Below are 17,747 nucleotides of genomic sequence, written 5' to 3'. Positions count from 1 at the left end.
TTTTATCAGGAGTGATCCCACTTCCTGGCATAACAACAATGCGGTCACCAGCCGCCTTAACAAGCTCAGTAATCATCTCCAAGCCTTCTGGAGCCGTGTTCTTCTGGCCGGAAGTCAGAACCCTGGAGAATTCCAAGCTAATCAACTTCTCCAAAGCTACCAGCGGATTTTTTACTTCATCAAAAGCCCGGTGAAAAGTCACCGGCTTGGACTTGGCAGCTTTGATGACTTCCCTGCAGATATCTTCATCAACTGTGAAGTCAGGATTGAGAGCTCCGAAGACAAACCCATCTGCTCCGACGCTGTCCAGGATTTGCAGGTCGTATAACATAGCTTCTTTTTCTTCCTCAGTGTAGACAAAATTTCCAGCCCTGATTCTTATCATTGCATGCACCGGGACTTTGGAAAAATTTTTTATAAACCTTATCAATCCCGGAGTCGGTGTTAAGCCGTCTTCGGATAACGCAGAGCATGCTTCCAATCTGCTGGCGCCACCTTTTATCGCGTTCTTTGCAGACGCTATTGAGTCGATGCAAATTTCCATTCCTAAAATTTACAATAAAATTATCTATATTATTAAGAGAATAAGAAAAATTTTGTGGCCAGTGTATTTATATGATAAAATGGGTTTTTAATTAAGAAATGACCTTGTATCTTGTGAACTATTGACATTTTTAAAGATATAAGATCATCGCGATGTTACACTCATCAAGACCTTTCATTTGAGTACCCACATCAATTTTTCATATATTTTATATATTTATATATATTATATATATGTATATATGAAAAATATATCAAAAATGCATGTGGGTACTCAAATGAAAGCTCTTGATGAGTGTAACACCAGAATGAGCTTATATCTTTACAAATGTCATTAGTTAACAAATTAAGGAATGATCTTGTACCTTGAGAACGATTGACATTTCTAAAGATATAAGCTTATCCCGATGTTACACTCATCGAGACCTTTTATTTGAGTACCCACATCAATTTTTCATATATTTTATATATTAATATATTATATATATGTATATATGAAAAATATATCAAAATACATGTGGGTACTCAAATGAAAGCTCTTTATGAATGTAAAATCGGGATGAGCTTATATCTCTAAAAATGTCATTAGTTAACAAGATAGCAAGGCCAGTTCTTAATTATTAGCATTTTTTAAGATATAAACTCATCCTGATGTTACATTCATCAAGACCTTTCATTTGAGTACCCACATGCATTTTTGATATATTTTTCATATATACATATATATAATATATATAAATATATGAAAAATTGATGTGGGTACTTAAATGAAAGCTCTTGATGAGTGTAACATCAGGATGAGCTTATATCTTAAAAAATGTCAATAATTAAGAACCGACTTTACTATCTTGTCAACGAATGATATTTTTGAAGATATAAGCTCATCCCGATGTTACACTTATCGAGACCTTTCATTTGAATACAAACATCAATTTTTCATATATTTATATATATATATATATATATATTATATATATGTATATATGAAAAATATATCAAAAATGCATGTGGGTACTCAAATGAAAGCTCTTGATGAGTGTAACATTGGGATGAGCTTATATCTTTAGAAAAGTCAATAGTTTAAAAAGTACAGTGCAATTTAACCAAAGTCATTATTTAATAAAGCAAAATTTGATTTACTTATAGCTCACAAGTCCCGGCAGTCACATAGTGACTGCAAGATTGTTAATTTTTATTATTTTCTCGGTAATTATTATTGATAATTTATAAAATAATATAAAAATAAAATAATTCTCTGAGAAAACACAACTTATCTCTGATTATTCTTGGGCAAATGACTTACCAAGATAATACTATAGTGTTTATCACAAAACATGCGCAGTAACTAAACCAATTGCTCGGCCTTTCACCCGAGTTAATACTTAAACACGGGACCGGGAAATTTCAACAGGTTTTTTTTTTTATAAACATAAATCTTGCTTTTTACATATCATTCTAAATAATTATAATTATACATAACAATGCCGATTCATCATAAAATTTTTATTATCTTACATTAGTCTCGTATTGTATATTATTATTTAAAAATAATTATATGATAAGTTGAATGTTTGATAAACAGCTTAAACAATAAAATTATACGGACATTTAATTGATATATAAGCATACTTTATTATTTATTATCTATAACTTTATAAGTGGCAGTAATTGATATTCATGATCTTATCACCTATAAACCCATAAATTATCATTTTAATATGACAATTATTTTCGAGACATTACTACAAATAGTAACTTACAATATTATTAATATTAATTACACTAAAATTGTATAAATCAGTATTTTAAATTAATTTAAAATTAACACATTGCTTATTCTTATTAGTATTAATTATGATCAATTAATATTAATTTATTATCAATTATGATTATGATTAAATACAATGAGTATTTCAATATTAAAATGATCAATTTTTGGAGCAGTATTAAAAATTTTTTTTTTTAATTAATTAATGATTTGATGAATTGAAGAAAATTAAATGATAAAATTTTTTTAATTTTTATAATTAAGTAATTATAAAAAAAAATATTACAAAAAGTTCGCACTTTTAATTTTTAAAAATTTCTACATGTGGATTTTTAAAAATATTTTTTATTATAAATTAATTTTTATAAAAATTAAAAAAATTTTTAATTCAGTATGAATGTAAACGCTAATGTGTATTATGGTTATGAGTCTATAATAATCGGAGATGATGTTGTGTTTTGAGGAGATATATCTAAGGCCCCGTTGCTAATCCATTTGTTTTTATGCTGATCTATACCGAAGCCTTCTTCGTAATTGCCTCGGACAATGAACAGTTGTTTAAAGTGAGGAATACAGTAGAGCTTGCCGTTATTGAGAGTAAATGAGTCCATTCTAAAATAATAAAATTTTATTATTAAAATTTTCTCTCACATAAAATAAAGGTGAATATTTACGCGTGGGGTCAAACATTTTAATTATCATTTTTTTCAACGAAATTTCTATTTGATTTTATTGATATATTTTTTTTTGAAAAATACATAAAAAATGAAGAATTAAAAAAAAAATTGATTATCACAATTTTAACAAATTTTCAAAAAAATTTATAAATTTTTTAGAAAATTGTAATATTCAATTTTTTTTAAATTGTTCATTTTTTTATTTACTTTTCAATAAAAGATAAAATAGAAATTTTATCAAAAACATGAGCCAAAATTTTTTCCAAGTTTTGAAGGCAAAAAAGCTATCGAAATTTTTATTTTTTTTTTCACATTTTTTATCATAAAAAAATTAAAAAATGTTAATTTTTTACCTAGTTATGGTCCAAAATGGAGTCAACCATTTTAATTTTAATTTTTTTGAACGAAATTTCTATTTGATTTCATTGATATATTTTTTTTTGAAAAATACATAAAAAAAATGAATAATTAAAAAAAAATAAAGTTGACTCACAATTTGAAAATAAATTATAATCATCAATAAAAAAATACCTGAGGATGCAATTGCACTGCAAACACCTGAAGCACTGCTTGTGAAAAATCTTGTTGTTAGTTTCTATTTTTTCCAAAGGGTAGACCTTCTTCTGGCAGCTCTCGCAAATATCTATGTCAACTGTCGTTGGTATTCCCTAATTTATCGTATAAAAAATTGTTAGTAGTTTATTTATAATTAATAAATAAATTAAGTAAATATATTTTTTTTTATTGTGAGCATTTGACCGTTTTATTTTTCGATATTCAGGATTCGCAGAATCAGTAGTTCAAATGTGTATATGATATAAATACATTGTTATAAATACATTGTTGTTGAAAAATACTTGTACAAATAGGTTTTATTAATTCGTTTAATATCGAGTATGTGTGCAGTCAAAAACTTTAATTCATCTGTTTATTTATGTCGTGATAAAAATTGAAAATAACTCTTGAATTTTTATATTAAAAAACAATCCGCTGAAAAAAAAATTTTTTCTGTTTAAAAAAAATTTATACAATTTTTTAGCGACAAATAAAAGCGCGATTATTTTTAATGTACACACACATACTAAAAAATTTTTTTTAGCGATTTTACATGTTATAAATCTATATATATTATAAAAGCATAATAATGAGCCGACGTTTTTAATTTTATTTTTTTTTATTAAAAAAATTAGAACAAAAAAATATTTTTCAAAATTTTTACAAATGAAATTTTTTTTTGATTTTTTTGTAATAATTTTTTCAATAAAAAAAAATTCTAAATATTTTTAGATGGCTAATTTAATTTTCATTATAAAAGCACAAGCAAAAAAAGGATTTTTTTTTTTTATTCAAAATATTAAGGGGAAATTACGAGTTAATCTAAAGACTGCATCACATTAAATGTTATATTGCTTATTTATTTTTTATTTTTTTTCTATTGAAATTTATATTAAGTAAAAAGTTTCTATGGTCGATTAGTATATCGTTGTTGTAACATATACAAAATATACTTGTATAAGTACTTCTACATTTAATAAGTCAATTTTAATCAATCAGTAAAAATTCAGTCATGTCAGTTGATTAAAAATAAGCAATGATTGCAAAGAATAATTAATCATACCAAGTTTATAATGCCGGCTGTATTATAGATAATATTTATTACAGACCGAACAAAGGAAGCGCTTCAAAATATCAGTATCTATGATAAATTAAAATTCACTATAAAATAATTAATATCTAACAAGATCTTTTACATAAAAATTGGTATAACATCAAGAAAGATCTCTCAAAAATACATGCAATATTTTTCCATTAATTTAAAATTTTTAAAAAATATGTCATGTATTTTTAAATATATTTATAAATTGATTAGCTCGTAAATTCGATGGTCAAAAAATGACACTATAAATAAATAATTAAAAACATACAGAGTTCCATTTTTAAACTCAAAAATATAATAATAATATTGCAACTTAACGCTTAAATATATTTAATATATTGAATAAAATCATATTTAAATTGTTTTAAACATCAATTATATAACAATAATAATAATTAATTAATAATGATATAAAATACACTTTTTGATACGACAATAATAACGAAGATAATTAAATGATGAATTCGAATAGAAGCTTTGATAACGTTTCTTGATAATGTTTATCCCAGTCCTGCTTGCTTAGACAGTTTGTTGCTCGACTACAGCGGGGCTGTGTCTTCCTTAGTCTTCAGTCTCTCCCGGTTTCACTGTTTACCCCAAAAATTCATTACATAATTTTATAAATTAACATACATCGTACAATCATAATCATTTAAAAATAATTAAACAAACATGACAAAACAAAACCATGACAATAGTATTAATAACTAAAATTTAATGCAATACATTAATAAAAAATTAATAATGCAAAATTACACACTACTCTTACACTCAAACATAAAAATTAATTTAGCAGATTTTGGACACTTTTTAGAATTTTTTTCACAAATAAATTATGACAAAAAAGAAATAATTGATAAGTAGAAATTTTAAAAATAAAAGAAATTTTTTGGAAAAAATTTATTTGTAAAAAAAAAATTTAAATGACTGCTAACTATGTCATTCATTAAACATGCTAATAAACTATTAAGCTGATACATACATAAATAATAGTATGGATTAATAAATTAATAAATTAAATAATTCGCTGCTTACAATTATATTTTTTATTCACTTCATTCCCATGCTGTGCCAATTTGCGTTACATATATTATGAGAATTTATTATTAAATTAAAAATAAATCACTGAGGTATAAGTATAGGAGTAAATAAAAATAATAATACAGTAAACATGTTAATAAAACGGTCAAATGCATAGTGCAATTTTTTTTTAAATTGAAAAAAAAAAAAAAAAAAAATTATGTTTATAAATTTAAACTTACCACGAATCTGTTGACCTTGACTTTAGGCGCACGTGGAGACTCGGTTACTTGCTGAGTACCCAAAGACTCAAATCTTGCTTTGAGACTTCTTGTTGATTCTATGCTAGTCTGCTCTCCATCGCCGTTAGTCGCTTTTATTAACTCCATTTCATCGACAATTGTGGTGCTATGATTGTTGATTTTTTTGTCATTAACTTCCCACTGCTCGAACTTGGCACGAAGTGTTTTAGCGTTGGCTGCATTTTGTGCATTTTTTAAAAATTCATCCTCCATCTGGAATTAAATATAAATAATTAATAACTAGCAATTTTAAATAAATAAAATTTTGCTTTATTAAATATTGACTTTTGTTAAATTGCACTGTACTTTTTTACTATTGACGTTTTTAAAGATATAAGCTCATCTCGATGTTACACTCATCAAGAGCTTTCATTTGAGTACCCACATGCGTTTTGATATATTTTTCATATATACATATATATAATATATAAAAATATATAAAATATATGAAAAATTGATGTGGGTACTCAAATGGAAGGTCCCGATGAGTGTAACATCAGGATAAGCTTATATCTTAAAAAATTTCATTAGTTGACAAGATAGCAAAGTAAGTTCTTGATTATTGACATTTTTTAAGATATAAGCTCATCTTGATGTTACACTCATCAAAAGCTTTCATTTGAGTACCCACATGCATTTTTGATATATTTTTCATATATACATATATCAATATATATAAATATATGAAAAATTGATGTGGGTACTTGAATGAAAGGTCTTGATGAGTGTAACATCGGGATGAGCTTATATCTTCAAAAATATCATTAGTTGACAAGATAACAAATTCAGTTCTTAATTATTGACATTTTTAAAGATATAAGCTCATCCCGATGTTACACTCATCAAGACCTTTCATTCAAGTACCCACATCATTTTTTCATATATTTATATATATTATATATATAAATATATGAAAAATATATCAAAATGCATGTGGGTACTCAAATGAAAGGTCTCAATGAGTGTAATATCAAGATGAGCTTATAACTTTAAAAATATCATTAGTAGACAAAATACAAGGTCATTTCTTAATTATTGATATTTTTAAAGATATAAACTCAATTCGATGTTACACTGATTGAGAGCTTTCATTTGAGTACCCACATGCAATTTTGATATATTTTTCATATATTCATATATATAATATATATAAATGTATGAAAAATTGATGTGGGTACTTAAATGAAAGGTCTTGATGAGTGTAATATCGGGATGAGCTTATATCTTTAAAAATGTCAACAGTTTACAAGATACAAGGTCACTTTTTTTAATTATGTATCTAGAGATAGAGCATTTTCAAATGCAGCCTAAATATTTATCAATACAAATTTAACTATAAAAACCCATTTTATCATTAAATCCACTAGTCACAACATTTTTCTTACTCTCTTAATAATATTAGATAATCATTACTGTCTTATCTTTATCTGAGGTGATTAATTCTTCGAATAACTATTTGAATATTTTAGATAACTAAGAATAATTGAATCACAACATAAGTCTAGCCAATTATCAGTAGGTGGATAAAATGATTCATTGAAAAAATGTTTATCTACTTATGCGTTGTAAAAATAAGTAATTAATGGCATTAGGATTACCTTATCGGAAGCCCGAACGTAGTTAGGATTTCTTCTTTCCTCCTCAGTGATATCCTCGTTTCCATCTTCCTCCTCCTCCTCGCCGTCCTCTTCCTCGTCGGTGTCAGAAGCAGTCAGCTTAGCATACTTATCCTCCGGCGGCGGTGTGAAACGCTTCAGCGGCTTTGGTCCATCAGGTACATCTTCTTTCGTGGCCTTCTCCTCCATCTGCCTGAATATGGAGAGCATTTTTTTTGTCGTGTCTGTATGAACTAGCTGGTCTACTTTGTCGTCCGCTCGTATTACATCCGGATCCCGATAAATTTCACGTTCCGGTGAATTCACCTAGTTTTATAATAAAATAAAAATAATTATTGAGTATTATCATAATTGTTTCTTTAAACTCATAGCAAAACATTATTATTAGATCCAAGATTTTTGTATTTTTTTTTTTAAATTAAAAATTTAATTTTTTACAAAAAAATTTTCTTGTAATTTTTTTTTTACGACCAATATTTTCACCGTAATTTATTAATTAAAGTTCATAATTAATTATTTAAATTTTTGCTAATTAAAAAAAAAAATAATTAAAAAATTGCGGCTTTTTTTTCTTAGTCTTAAAAAAAATCTAAGATACATTTTTTTTATAAAATTAAATTTTTAACTTTTATAAAAAAAAATATTTATACGACCAATATTTTCACCGTAATTTTTTAATTAAAATTCAAAATTCATGATTCAATTTATACTAATTATAAAAAAAAATTAATTTTAAAATTGCGGCTTTTTTATTGATCTTAAAAAAAAAGTCTAAGATACTTTGTTTTTTATAAAAGTAAATTTTAAAAATTAAAAAAAAAAATTCTTTCTTACGACCAATATTTTCGCCGTAATTTTTTAATTAAAATTCATAATTAGTGATTTAAATTAATGCCAATTAAAAAAAAAAATAATTAAAAAATTGCGGCTTTTTTATTGGTCTTAAAAAAAATTTTAAGATATTTTTTTTTTATAAAATTAAATTTTTAATTTTTATAAAAAAAATTTTTTTATACGTCCAATATTTTCGCCGTAATATCAGAAATTTAATTATTATTGTTATTATTAAATTAAAAATCCTAGCCATAATTATAACAAATAATAATAATGAAAAAAAAATATTAACTTGCAAATAAACTCAATCACACAAAGTCATTATGTAATAATAATATTATAAAGAAGATTGTAATTATGGGAAATAATAATAATCTTGATAGGGTTAATTGTGCTGTTAGATGAAACCGGCAAACGCGTAACACACAGCAATAACAGTAATTATTTGAATGTATATGCAGTATTATTTAATTGCGTAGTCACCATTAAAACGAAATCTTAATCATCCCATCACACATACGCACACAAACCTTAACTTGTCCATCACGTGGTGGCGTTATTCTGAACTGCTTTCTTTCTTTCTCCGGTTCTTTATACGTCTCAAAAAATTTAAATTTATTTGAGATGTCGGATGTCTCGACGTGAATTTCTTCGGTAGTATCTGTACTACGAACCACATCGTCTGCTCGTACCTGACGTCCCATAAATATCTTTTTTTTTATTACAACTCCCCAGTTTATCAATCATTCTTTTTTTAAATAATAATAAAAAAAAAGAAAAAAAAATAACAAATTCCAAGTATTTAAATAAAATAGAAACGAGTAATTTACGCGATGATACTGATAACAGTTATTACAAATATCTACATCTACAGTATATTTTTCATATATACATATATATAATATATATAAATATATGAAAAATTGATGTGGGTACTCAAATGAAAGGTTTCGATGAGTGTAATGTCGGAGTAAGCTTATATCTTTAAAAATGTCAATAGTTGACAAAATAGCAAAGTCAGTTCTTAATTATTGACATTTTTTAAGATATATGCTCATCCTGATGTTACACTCATCAAGAGCTTTCATTTGAGTACCCACATGCATTTTTGATATATTTTTCATATATACATATATATAAATATATAAAATATATGAAAAATTGATGTCAGTATTCAAATGAAAGGTCTCGATGAGTGTAAAATCGGGATGAGCTTATATCTCTAAAAATGTCATTAGTTAACAAGATAGCAAGGCCAGTTCTTAATTATTAGCATTTTTTAAGATATAAACTCATCCCGATGTTACATTCATCAAGAGCTTTCATTTGAGTACCCACATGCATTTTTGATATATTTTTTATATATACATATATATAATATATATAAATATATGAAAAATTGATGTGGGTACTCAAATGAAAGGTTTCGATGAGTATAATGTCGGAGTAAGCTTATATCTTTAGAAATGTCAATAGTTGACAAAATAGCAAAGTCAGTTCTTAATTATTGACATTTTTTAAGATATATGCTCATCCTGATGTTACACTCATCAAGAGCTTTCATTTGAGTACCCACATGCATTTTTGATATATTTTTCATATATACATATATATAAATATATAAAATATATGAAAAATTGATGTCAGTGTTCAAATGAAAGGTCTCGATGAGTGTAATGTCGGGATTAGCTTATATCTTTAAAAATGTCAATAGTTTACAAGATACAAGGTAATTTTTTAATTATTGATATTTTTAAATATATAAGCTCATCCTGATGTTACTCTCATCAAGAGCTTTCATTTGAGTACCCACATGCATTTTTGATATATTTTTTATATATACATATATATAATATATATAAATATATGAAAAATTGATGTGGGTACTCAAATGAAAGGTCTCGATGTATGTAACATCGGGATGAGCTTATATCTTTAAAAATGTCATTAGTTGACAAGATACAAGGTCATTTCTTAATTATGTATCTAGAGATAGAGCATTTTCGAATGCAGCCTAAATACTTATCATCAAAAAAATAATGATAAATTCAAAGTATTTAAATAAAATAGAAACGAGTAATTTACGCGATGATACTGATAACAGTTATTACAAATATCTACATCTACAGTACAGAGTATTTAAATTCCTGGGTTGTTATTATAACTTAGAAGAATTTCTTATAAATAAAACAAAACAGTAAATGAGCAATTAATAGCTGTAGCATTTGTGTCCAAGTAAATGGCCTACTTAATGTAGTATGATAGTACTAGCATAACTTACATCTCTAGCGCGTCTTGGAGCGTCAGTGAGAGACTTTGAATTGGCTGGTGCTGCTGCGGGTGTCATTGGTCTTCCGCTTTTGGCCGCAGATGCATCCAATTCCAAAAATAAACTCCGAGATTTTCTACTTATACCTGAAATTAAGACGTAAAACTTTAATTTAAACGCGCTCCTAATTTTTAGTTGCATACATAAATTACAATCATAAACATCCTCAAGATGTTATGCGAAATCTAAGTCCTATTTATAAACATTATATTATATTATGTGATATATTTTGTTTTTTTTTTTTTTTACCAGCTGCAATAACATCTTCGTCTGGTTTTTCCTGTTTTATTTTATTGCTTGTGCTGTTACTATCAGCTTCATCCTCATTCGAAGAAGTTATCGGCTCGCCACGTTCGAATTTTTCTTTTATTGAACGTGCGTGAGCTGGTGTGCACTGGAACTCTTCAGCAGGATTTATCTTTGTGACACGCTCGCTGGTAGCCACTGCTTGCTGGTAGAGTTCTTTCATTTTACCCTGCTTACCCTAAAAGCACAATAAATAACTTTAGTGTCAGTCTATAGTCGTTTACTAAAATAATGATAATAATGCGCAGTATAGACATTAATGAATAAGCCACATATTAATGACAAGAAATTAATATTGTGTCTTAAGGACGCAAAATTGATGAGGACCTTTTTAATAATAATAATTATAAATTTTGCAGTCACTACGTGACTGCCATGATTGTAAAATATAAATAAAAAAAATTTTGTATTATTAAATAATGACTTATGTTAAATTGCACTTTACTTTCTTAAATATTGACGTTTATAAAGATATAAGCTCATTCCGGTGTTACACTCGTCAAGAGCTTTCATTTGAGTACCCAAATGCATTTTTGATATATTTTTCATATATAAATTTATGTAATATATATAAATATATAAAATATATGAAAAATTAATGAGGGTACTCAAATAAAAGGTCTTGATGAGTGTAACATCGGGATGAGCTTATATCTTTAAAAATGTCAATAGTTTACAAGATACAAGGTCATTTTTTAATTATTGATATTTTTAAAGATATAAGCTCATCCCGATGTTACACTCGTTAAGAGCTTTCATTTGAGTACCCACATGCATTTTTGATATATTTCTTATATATTCATATATGTAATATATATAAATATATAAATATATGAAAAATTGATGTGGGTACTCAAATGAAAGGTTTCGATGAGTGTAATGTCGGAGTGAGCTTATATCTTTAAAAATGTTATTAGTTCACAAGATAGCAAAGTCAGTTCTTAATTATTGACATTTTTTAAGATATAAGCTCATCCTGATGTTACACTCATCAAGAGCTTTCATTTGAGTACCCACATCAATTTTTCATATATTTATGTATATTATATATATGTATATATGAAAAATATATCAAAAATGCATGTGGGTACTCAAATGAAAGGTCTTGATGAATGTAACATCGGGATGAGTTTATATCTTAAAAAATGCTAATAATTAAGAACTGGCCTTGCTATCTTGTTAACTAATGACATTTTTAGAGATATAAGCTCATCCTGATGTTACACTCATCAAGAGCTTTCATTTGAGTACCCACATGCATTTTTATATATTTTTCATATATACATACATATATAATATATATTTTAAAAATATAAGCTCATCCTGGTGTTACACTCATCAAGAGCTTTCATTTGAGTACCCACATGTATTTACATATATTGTTCATATATACATATATATATATAAATATATAAAATATATGAAAAATTGATGTGGGTACTCAAATGAAAGGTCTTGATGAGTGTAACATCGGGATGAGCTTATATCTTTAAAAATGTCAATTGTTCACAAGATACAAGGTCACTTCTTAATTATGTGCCATTTTTAACCATATAAATTTTAACCAATACCAAATTTAACCATAAAAAACAATTTTATCATATAAATACACTGGCCACAAAATTTTTCTTATTCTCTTAATAATATAGATAATTATTAAAAATAATAATAATAATAACAGCATAAAATCCTAATGAGATCTACAACATGGTTACTTAAAGTCGAAAGAAAACAAAAGAGCAATCAATAGAGATTTACGCTCGGAATTATTTAATACAAGATTTAAATGACTGTAAATAAATCTCAGTATAGGTCACAAAAATTAGCACGCTATTGCAAACTGATAATAGAACGGAATAATACAATAAAACTAGCAACAAATCTTTAATAACAAGCTAGAGCTAGATAGTTGAAAGTATTGTTTGAAAGTATAATTTAATACCATAAAGAGCCTTGAACGTATGCCGGCAATTTCTTCTTTGCGTGCTTCACGCTGTGATTCACGTCTGCCTTGTTGACTCGTCACTTCCCATCGATTTTTCATGTCGTCCATTTTAGTAAAACTTATCGGACGTTCGCGTATTGATTTTTTCGATTTAACTATGTCTGCATCACCCTCCTCGTCTTCTTCATTTTCTTCCTCTTCTTCACTTTCACTTGACTCTTCATACGGTATCCCGTTCAATGATTCATCAGCCACTCCAATATCCATTCCTTTAGCTTGAAATCTATTTTTAGACAAAATCGATTTTATATATAAAAAAAAAAATAAAATACTCTGGATTTAATAACTATAAATAATTAATAAACTTACTTAGCAAGTTTACTGAGAATACTCGGTGATCTCTTGACAGATATCTGTGAAGCGGACTTTTCAATGTCATTCATTTGCTCGTTCGTTGATGATTTCTCAAATACTTGAAAGCGTGATTTAACGTTAAGTGATGACAGCTCTTCTAGTCCAAGATCCGGTTTATCAGAAGCTTCATCACAACCACATTTTATACCATTAGTAAGTTATAAACAAACAATTCAAACCGGAGTAATTAATGACAAAAAAAATAGCAGACAAAATATTTTTTTATAATATTATAATAATAAACTAGTAACCTTGCAAAAATAAACAAAATTTTGCTTTCTTAAATTAATGAATTTTGTTGAATTGTACTGTACTTTTTTAACTATTGACGTTTTTAGAGATATAAGCTCATCCCGATTTTACACTCATCAAGAGTTTTCATTTGAGTACCCACATGCATTTTTGATATATTTTTCATATATACATATATATATAATATATATAAATATATAAAATATATGAAAAATTGATGTGGGTACTCAAATGAAAGGTCTCGATGAGTGTAACATCGGGATGAGCTTATATCTTCAAAAATACTATTAGTTCACAAGATAACGAAGTCAGTTCTTAATTATTGACATTTTTAAAGATATAAGCTCATCCCGATGTTACATTCATCAAGAGCTTTTATTTGAGTACCCACATCATTTTTTCATATATTTTATATATTTATGTATTTCACAAATACCATATATATATATATAAAATATATAAAAAATGTCATGTGGGTACTCAAATAAAAGCTCTCGATGAGTGTAACATGGAAATGAGTTTAGATCCTAAAATATGACAATAATTAAGAAATTACCTTGTATCTTGTCAACTACTGACATTTTTTAAAGATATAAGCTCACCCTGACATTACACTCACTGAGACCTTTCATTTGAGTACCCACATGCATTTTTGATATATTTTTTATATATACATATATATAATATATATATAAATATATAAAAAATTGATGTGGGTACTTAAATGAAAGGTCTCGATGAGTGTAACATCGGGATGAGCTTATATCTTTAAAAATCTCAATATTTCACAAGATACAAGGTCATTTGTTAATTATGTATCTAGAAATAGAGCATTTTCAACTGTAGCCTAAATACTTATCATCATAAATTGACTATTGGTGATAATAATACGAAACCATAAAAGGCACAACTCCAGGTCAAGACTATCCAACGATACTAAATTTAATCATAAAAACCGATTTTATCATATAAATACATTAGCCACAAAATTTTTCTTTTTTTCTTAATAATATAGATAAATAAAAAAAATAAATAAAAATATCTGATATTTTTAGAGTCATTTAATATTAGATAATAATTAAAAAAAAACTTACCTCTAACAACGTCAGGTGGTAATTCTTTAGGATGGTTCTCTCGAATAATCATCTCCGGTTTTTGCGGACATACTGCAAAAGAATAATAATATATAATCACTATTAATACTTTCACTGACTTTCAAATTAATCATGTATACCCATCATTACATAAACTAATGAATGAGTTTATTTAATTGTTAATAAACCACAAATAGGATGAATAATAAATATGAATTGTCGAGGATAATAGAGAAGCTTGGTAGTCGGGCAGCCAGTCGATGTCGATAGTCCTACTGTCTGGCGTACATGTATTACAGACAGACACACACCTGGTTTAGTTATATATACATACATCCTATACCCGTACACGCCTAAAGGTATGGGGGATAGGTACAGTGATGGTAGATGGTAGATGGTAGAATGTATAATGCAAAGCAAAGTGTATAACCAAACTTACGAGAGCGATTCGAGTCGTCGACAGGTTTCGGTTGAAATAACTCCTTAAAATGTGGTTTGCAGTAGAGCGTACACTCATGGCTTTCGTAATTGTCGACATTAAGTTGCTTGCTGCACTGAATGCATCGGAAGCAATTTTTATGCCATATTAAACCCTCGGCCTTTGTCTGCTCCATTTGAAACACAACCTTGCCACAGCTGCGGCAATTCGGGTTTGCATCACACCCACCATTTTGTCCCGCCTAAAGACAAATTTTTTTTTAGTCCTTGAGGATCAACTAAGATGTTCAACCATTTGAGAGATTTATTTTATTAATTGTTAACTAGCAACCTGCAGTCACTATGTGACTGCCGTGACTTGTCAACTATAAATAAATAAAATTTTGCTTTATTAAATAATGAATTTTGTTAAATTGCCCTGTACTTTCTTAAATATTGACGTTTTTAAAGATATAAGCTCATCCTGAAGTTACACTCATCAAGAGCTTTCATTTGAGTACCCACTTGCATTTTTGATATATTTTTCATATATACATATATATAATATATATAAATATATGAAAAATTGATGTGAGTACTCAAATGAAAGCTCTTAATGATTGTAACATCGGGAGAAGCTTATATCTTTAAAAATGTCAATAGTTCACAAGATACAAAGTCAGTTCTTAATTATTGACATTTTTAAAGATATAAGCTCATCCTGCATCCTGATGTTACACTCATCAAGAGCTTTCATTTGAGTACCCACATGCATTTTGATATATTTTTCATATATACATATATATAATATATATAAATATATGAAAAATTGATGGCATGCTCAAATGAAAGCTAACTGTAATGTAACATCGGGAGGAGCTTATATCTTTAAAAATGTCAATAGCTCACAAGATACAAAGTCAGTTCTTAATTATTGACATTTTTAAAGATATAAGCTCATCCTGATGTTACACTCATCAAGAGCTTTCATTTGAGTACCCACATGCATTTTGATATATTTTTCATATATACATATATATAATATATATAAATATATGAAAAATTGATGTGAGTACTCAAATGAAAGCTCTTAATGATTGTAACATCGGGAGGAGCTTATATCTTTAAAAATGTCAATAGTTCACAAGATACAAAGTCAGTTCTTAATTATTGACATTTTTAAAGATATAAGCTCATCCTGATGTTACACTCATCAAGAGCTTTCATTTGAGTACCCACTTGCATTTTTTATATATTTTTCATATGGGAGCGTCCATAAACCTCGTAGCCTTGTCGAGAGGGGGGAGGGATAAGTTTAAATATTTTTTTTAAATACTACGCCGAGCTACGTAACGGGGGGGGGGGGGTAAAAGCAAAGCTACGTAGTTTTTTTCAAATGAGAACTATTTTGTGAAATAAATTTATAACTGTTTAATAATTTTATTTGAAATACGGATGCTAATTTTTTCTAAGGAATTATGAATAAAATGTTTGCAAAAAGAATGAACTGTTAATAAATTCATTTTTTTGAGGTAAGTACATTTATTAACAGCTAAATGATCTCTAGAAATAGTTAACAACTATTCATTAAAAGTTAATAAATGATTTATTAAATGTTATTAAATCCTATGATAGTTTAAACAATCATTCATCAAAAAGGCTTAATAAAGTTGTATAAAATATTAATAAAAAAAGGCTATTCGGCAGCCGAAATGGAAGTAGATTTCATGGTGAATAATAAAAATACTACTAGGGTTGCATACGAAAAAAAAAAATAAATTTCTGTTTGATTAAACAACAAAGACGTCAAAACGAATGCAAAAGTAAAATTTCATTAAATCTGTCTGAGAAAGCAGGTGATTTTTGGCCTAGACTGACAATGAAGTACACAAATTAAAGCTTATTAAATAAGCTTTCAGATGCCATTTATAGAATTTTGATAAGATATCGCGTTCAATTGTAATTGCACGAAAATATGGTGAAAGTGAAAATTTTTGCGATTTTTGAAAATTTTTGGATTGCTATTATTCCTAAACTATTTAATTTGGAGAAATAAATAAGTACACAAATTGCAGCTTATTAAATAAGCTTTCAAATGCAATTTACAGAAATCTGATAGGATGTCGCGTTCCATTGTTATTGCACGGAAATAAGGTAAAAGTGAAAATGTTTTGCGATTTCTGAAAATTTTTGAATTGCTCTCATTTCTAAACTAATCGACAGATTTGGCTCATCTTAGAACTTAACCTCGGAAATCGTCCTAAGAATAAGCATGTTACGTTTTATTGAGATCCGTATAGAATTACGGAAGTTAGAGAAGAGACAATGCCGATTATATCGTATATATATATATATATATATATATATATACATACATATATAAACTTTTGAACCATATGCATTTTCTGAATCCGCTTGACGAGCTGAGTCGAAATATAGAAAAATTTTTCAAAAGTTCCGTCATGAGGACCAATGCAATAGTTAGATTTCTATGAAATCTACTAAAAATTATTTTATCAATGCATTTATTTATTTTTAATTTTCGGAAAATTTTATATATTAACGCAATTTTT

The 17,747-nt window shown here is 27.1% G+C and overlaps 2 protein-coding genes across 6 annotated transcripts in view; both read right to left on the bottom strand.

The window, feature by feature from the left end:
• Positions 1-65: 65 nt before the first annotated feature.
• Positions 66-544, bottom strand: LOC123272256 (copper homeostasis protein cutC homolog). The gene is made up of 2 exons (XM_044738957.1): positions 176-544; positions 66-122 (listed from the first exon to the last, which is right to left on the bottom strand). The coding sequence occupies exons 1-2, from the start codon at positions 542-544 to the stop codon at positions 66-68; spliced, it is 426 nt and encodes a 141-aa protein (XP_044594892.1).
• Positions 545-2,623: 2,079 nt separating this feature from the next.
• LOC123275084 overlaps positions 2,624-17,747 on the bottom strand; it is a 25,773-nt gene continuing 10,649 nt past the window's right edge. For 2 of the 5 annotated variants that reach the window (XM_044742996.1, XM_044742999.1), the window contains 11 exons: positions 15,197-15,437; positions 14,758-14,829; positions 13,367-13,535; positions 12,995-13,280; positions 10,996-11,230; positions 10,699-10,832; positions 8,948-9,127; positions 7,566-7,889; positions 5,908-6,180; positions 3,520-3,656; positions 2,624-2,923 (listed from right to left, as the gene is read on the bottom strand). In XM_044742996.1, coding sequence (XP_044598931.1) covers positions 2,734-2,923; positions 3,520-3,656; positions 5,908-6,180; positions 7,566-7,889; positions 8,948-9,127; positions 10,699-10,832; positions 10,996-11,230; positions 12,995-13,280; positions 13,367-13,535; positions 14,758-14,829; positions 15,197-15,437 — 2,241 coding nt within the window. In that variant the 3' untranslated portion in view covers positions 2,624-2,733. Of the gene's footprint in view, positions 2,924-3,519; positions 3,657-5,081; positions 5,233-5,907; positions 6,181-7,565; positions 7,890-8,947; positions 9,128-10,698; positions 10,833-10,995; positions 11,231-12,994; positions 13,281-13,366; positions 13,536-14,757; positions 14,830-15,196; positions 15,438-17,747 lie in introns of those variants that run through there. The other 3 variants (XM_044742997.1, XM_044742998.1, XM_044743000.1) reach the window with 3 other exon arrangements.

Source organism: Cotesia glomerata, linkage group LG1 (genome assembly GCF_020080835.1).
Source record: "Cotesia glomerata isolate CgM1 linkage group LG1, MPM_Cglom_v2.3, whole genome shotgun sequence".
NCBI classification, from domain to species: domain Eukaryota; kingdom Metazoa; phylum Arthropoda; class Insecta; order Hymenoptera; family Braconidae; genus Cotesia; species Cotesia glomerata.
Note: the sequence above shows the minus strand (reverse complement) of the source record. Positions and strands in the feature narration are given on the sequence as shown.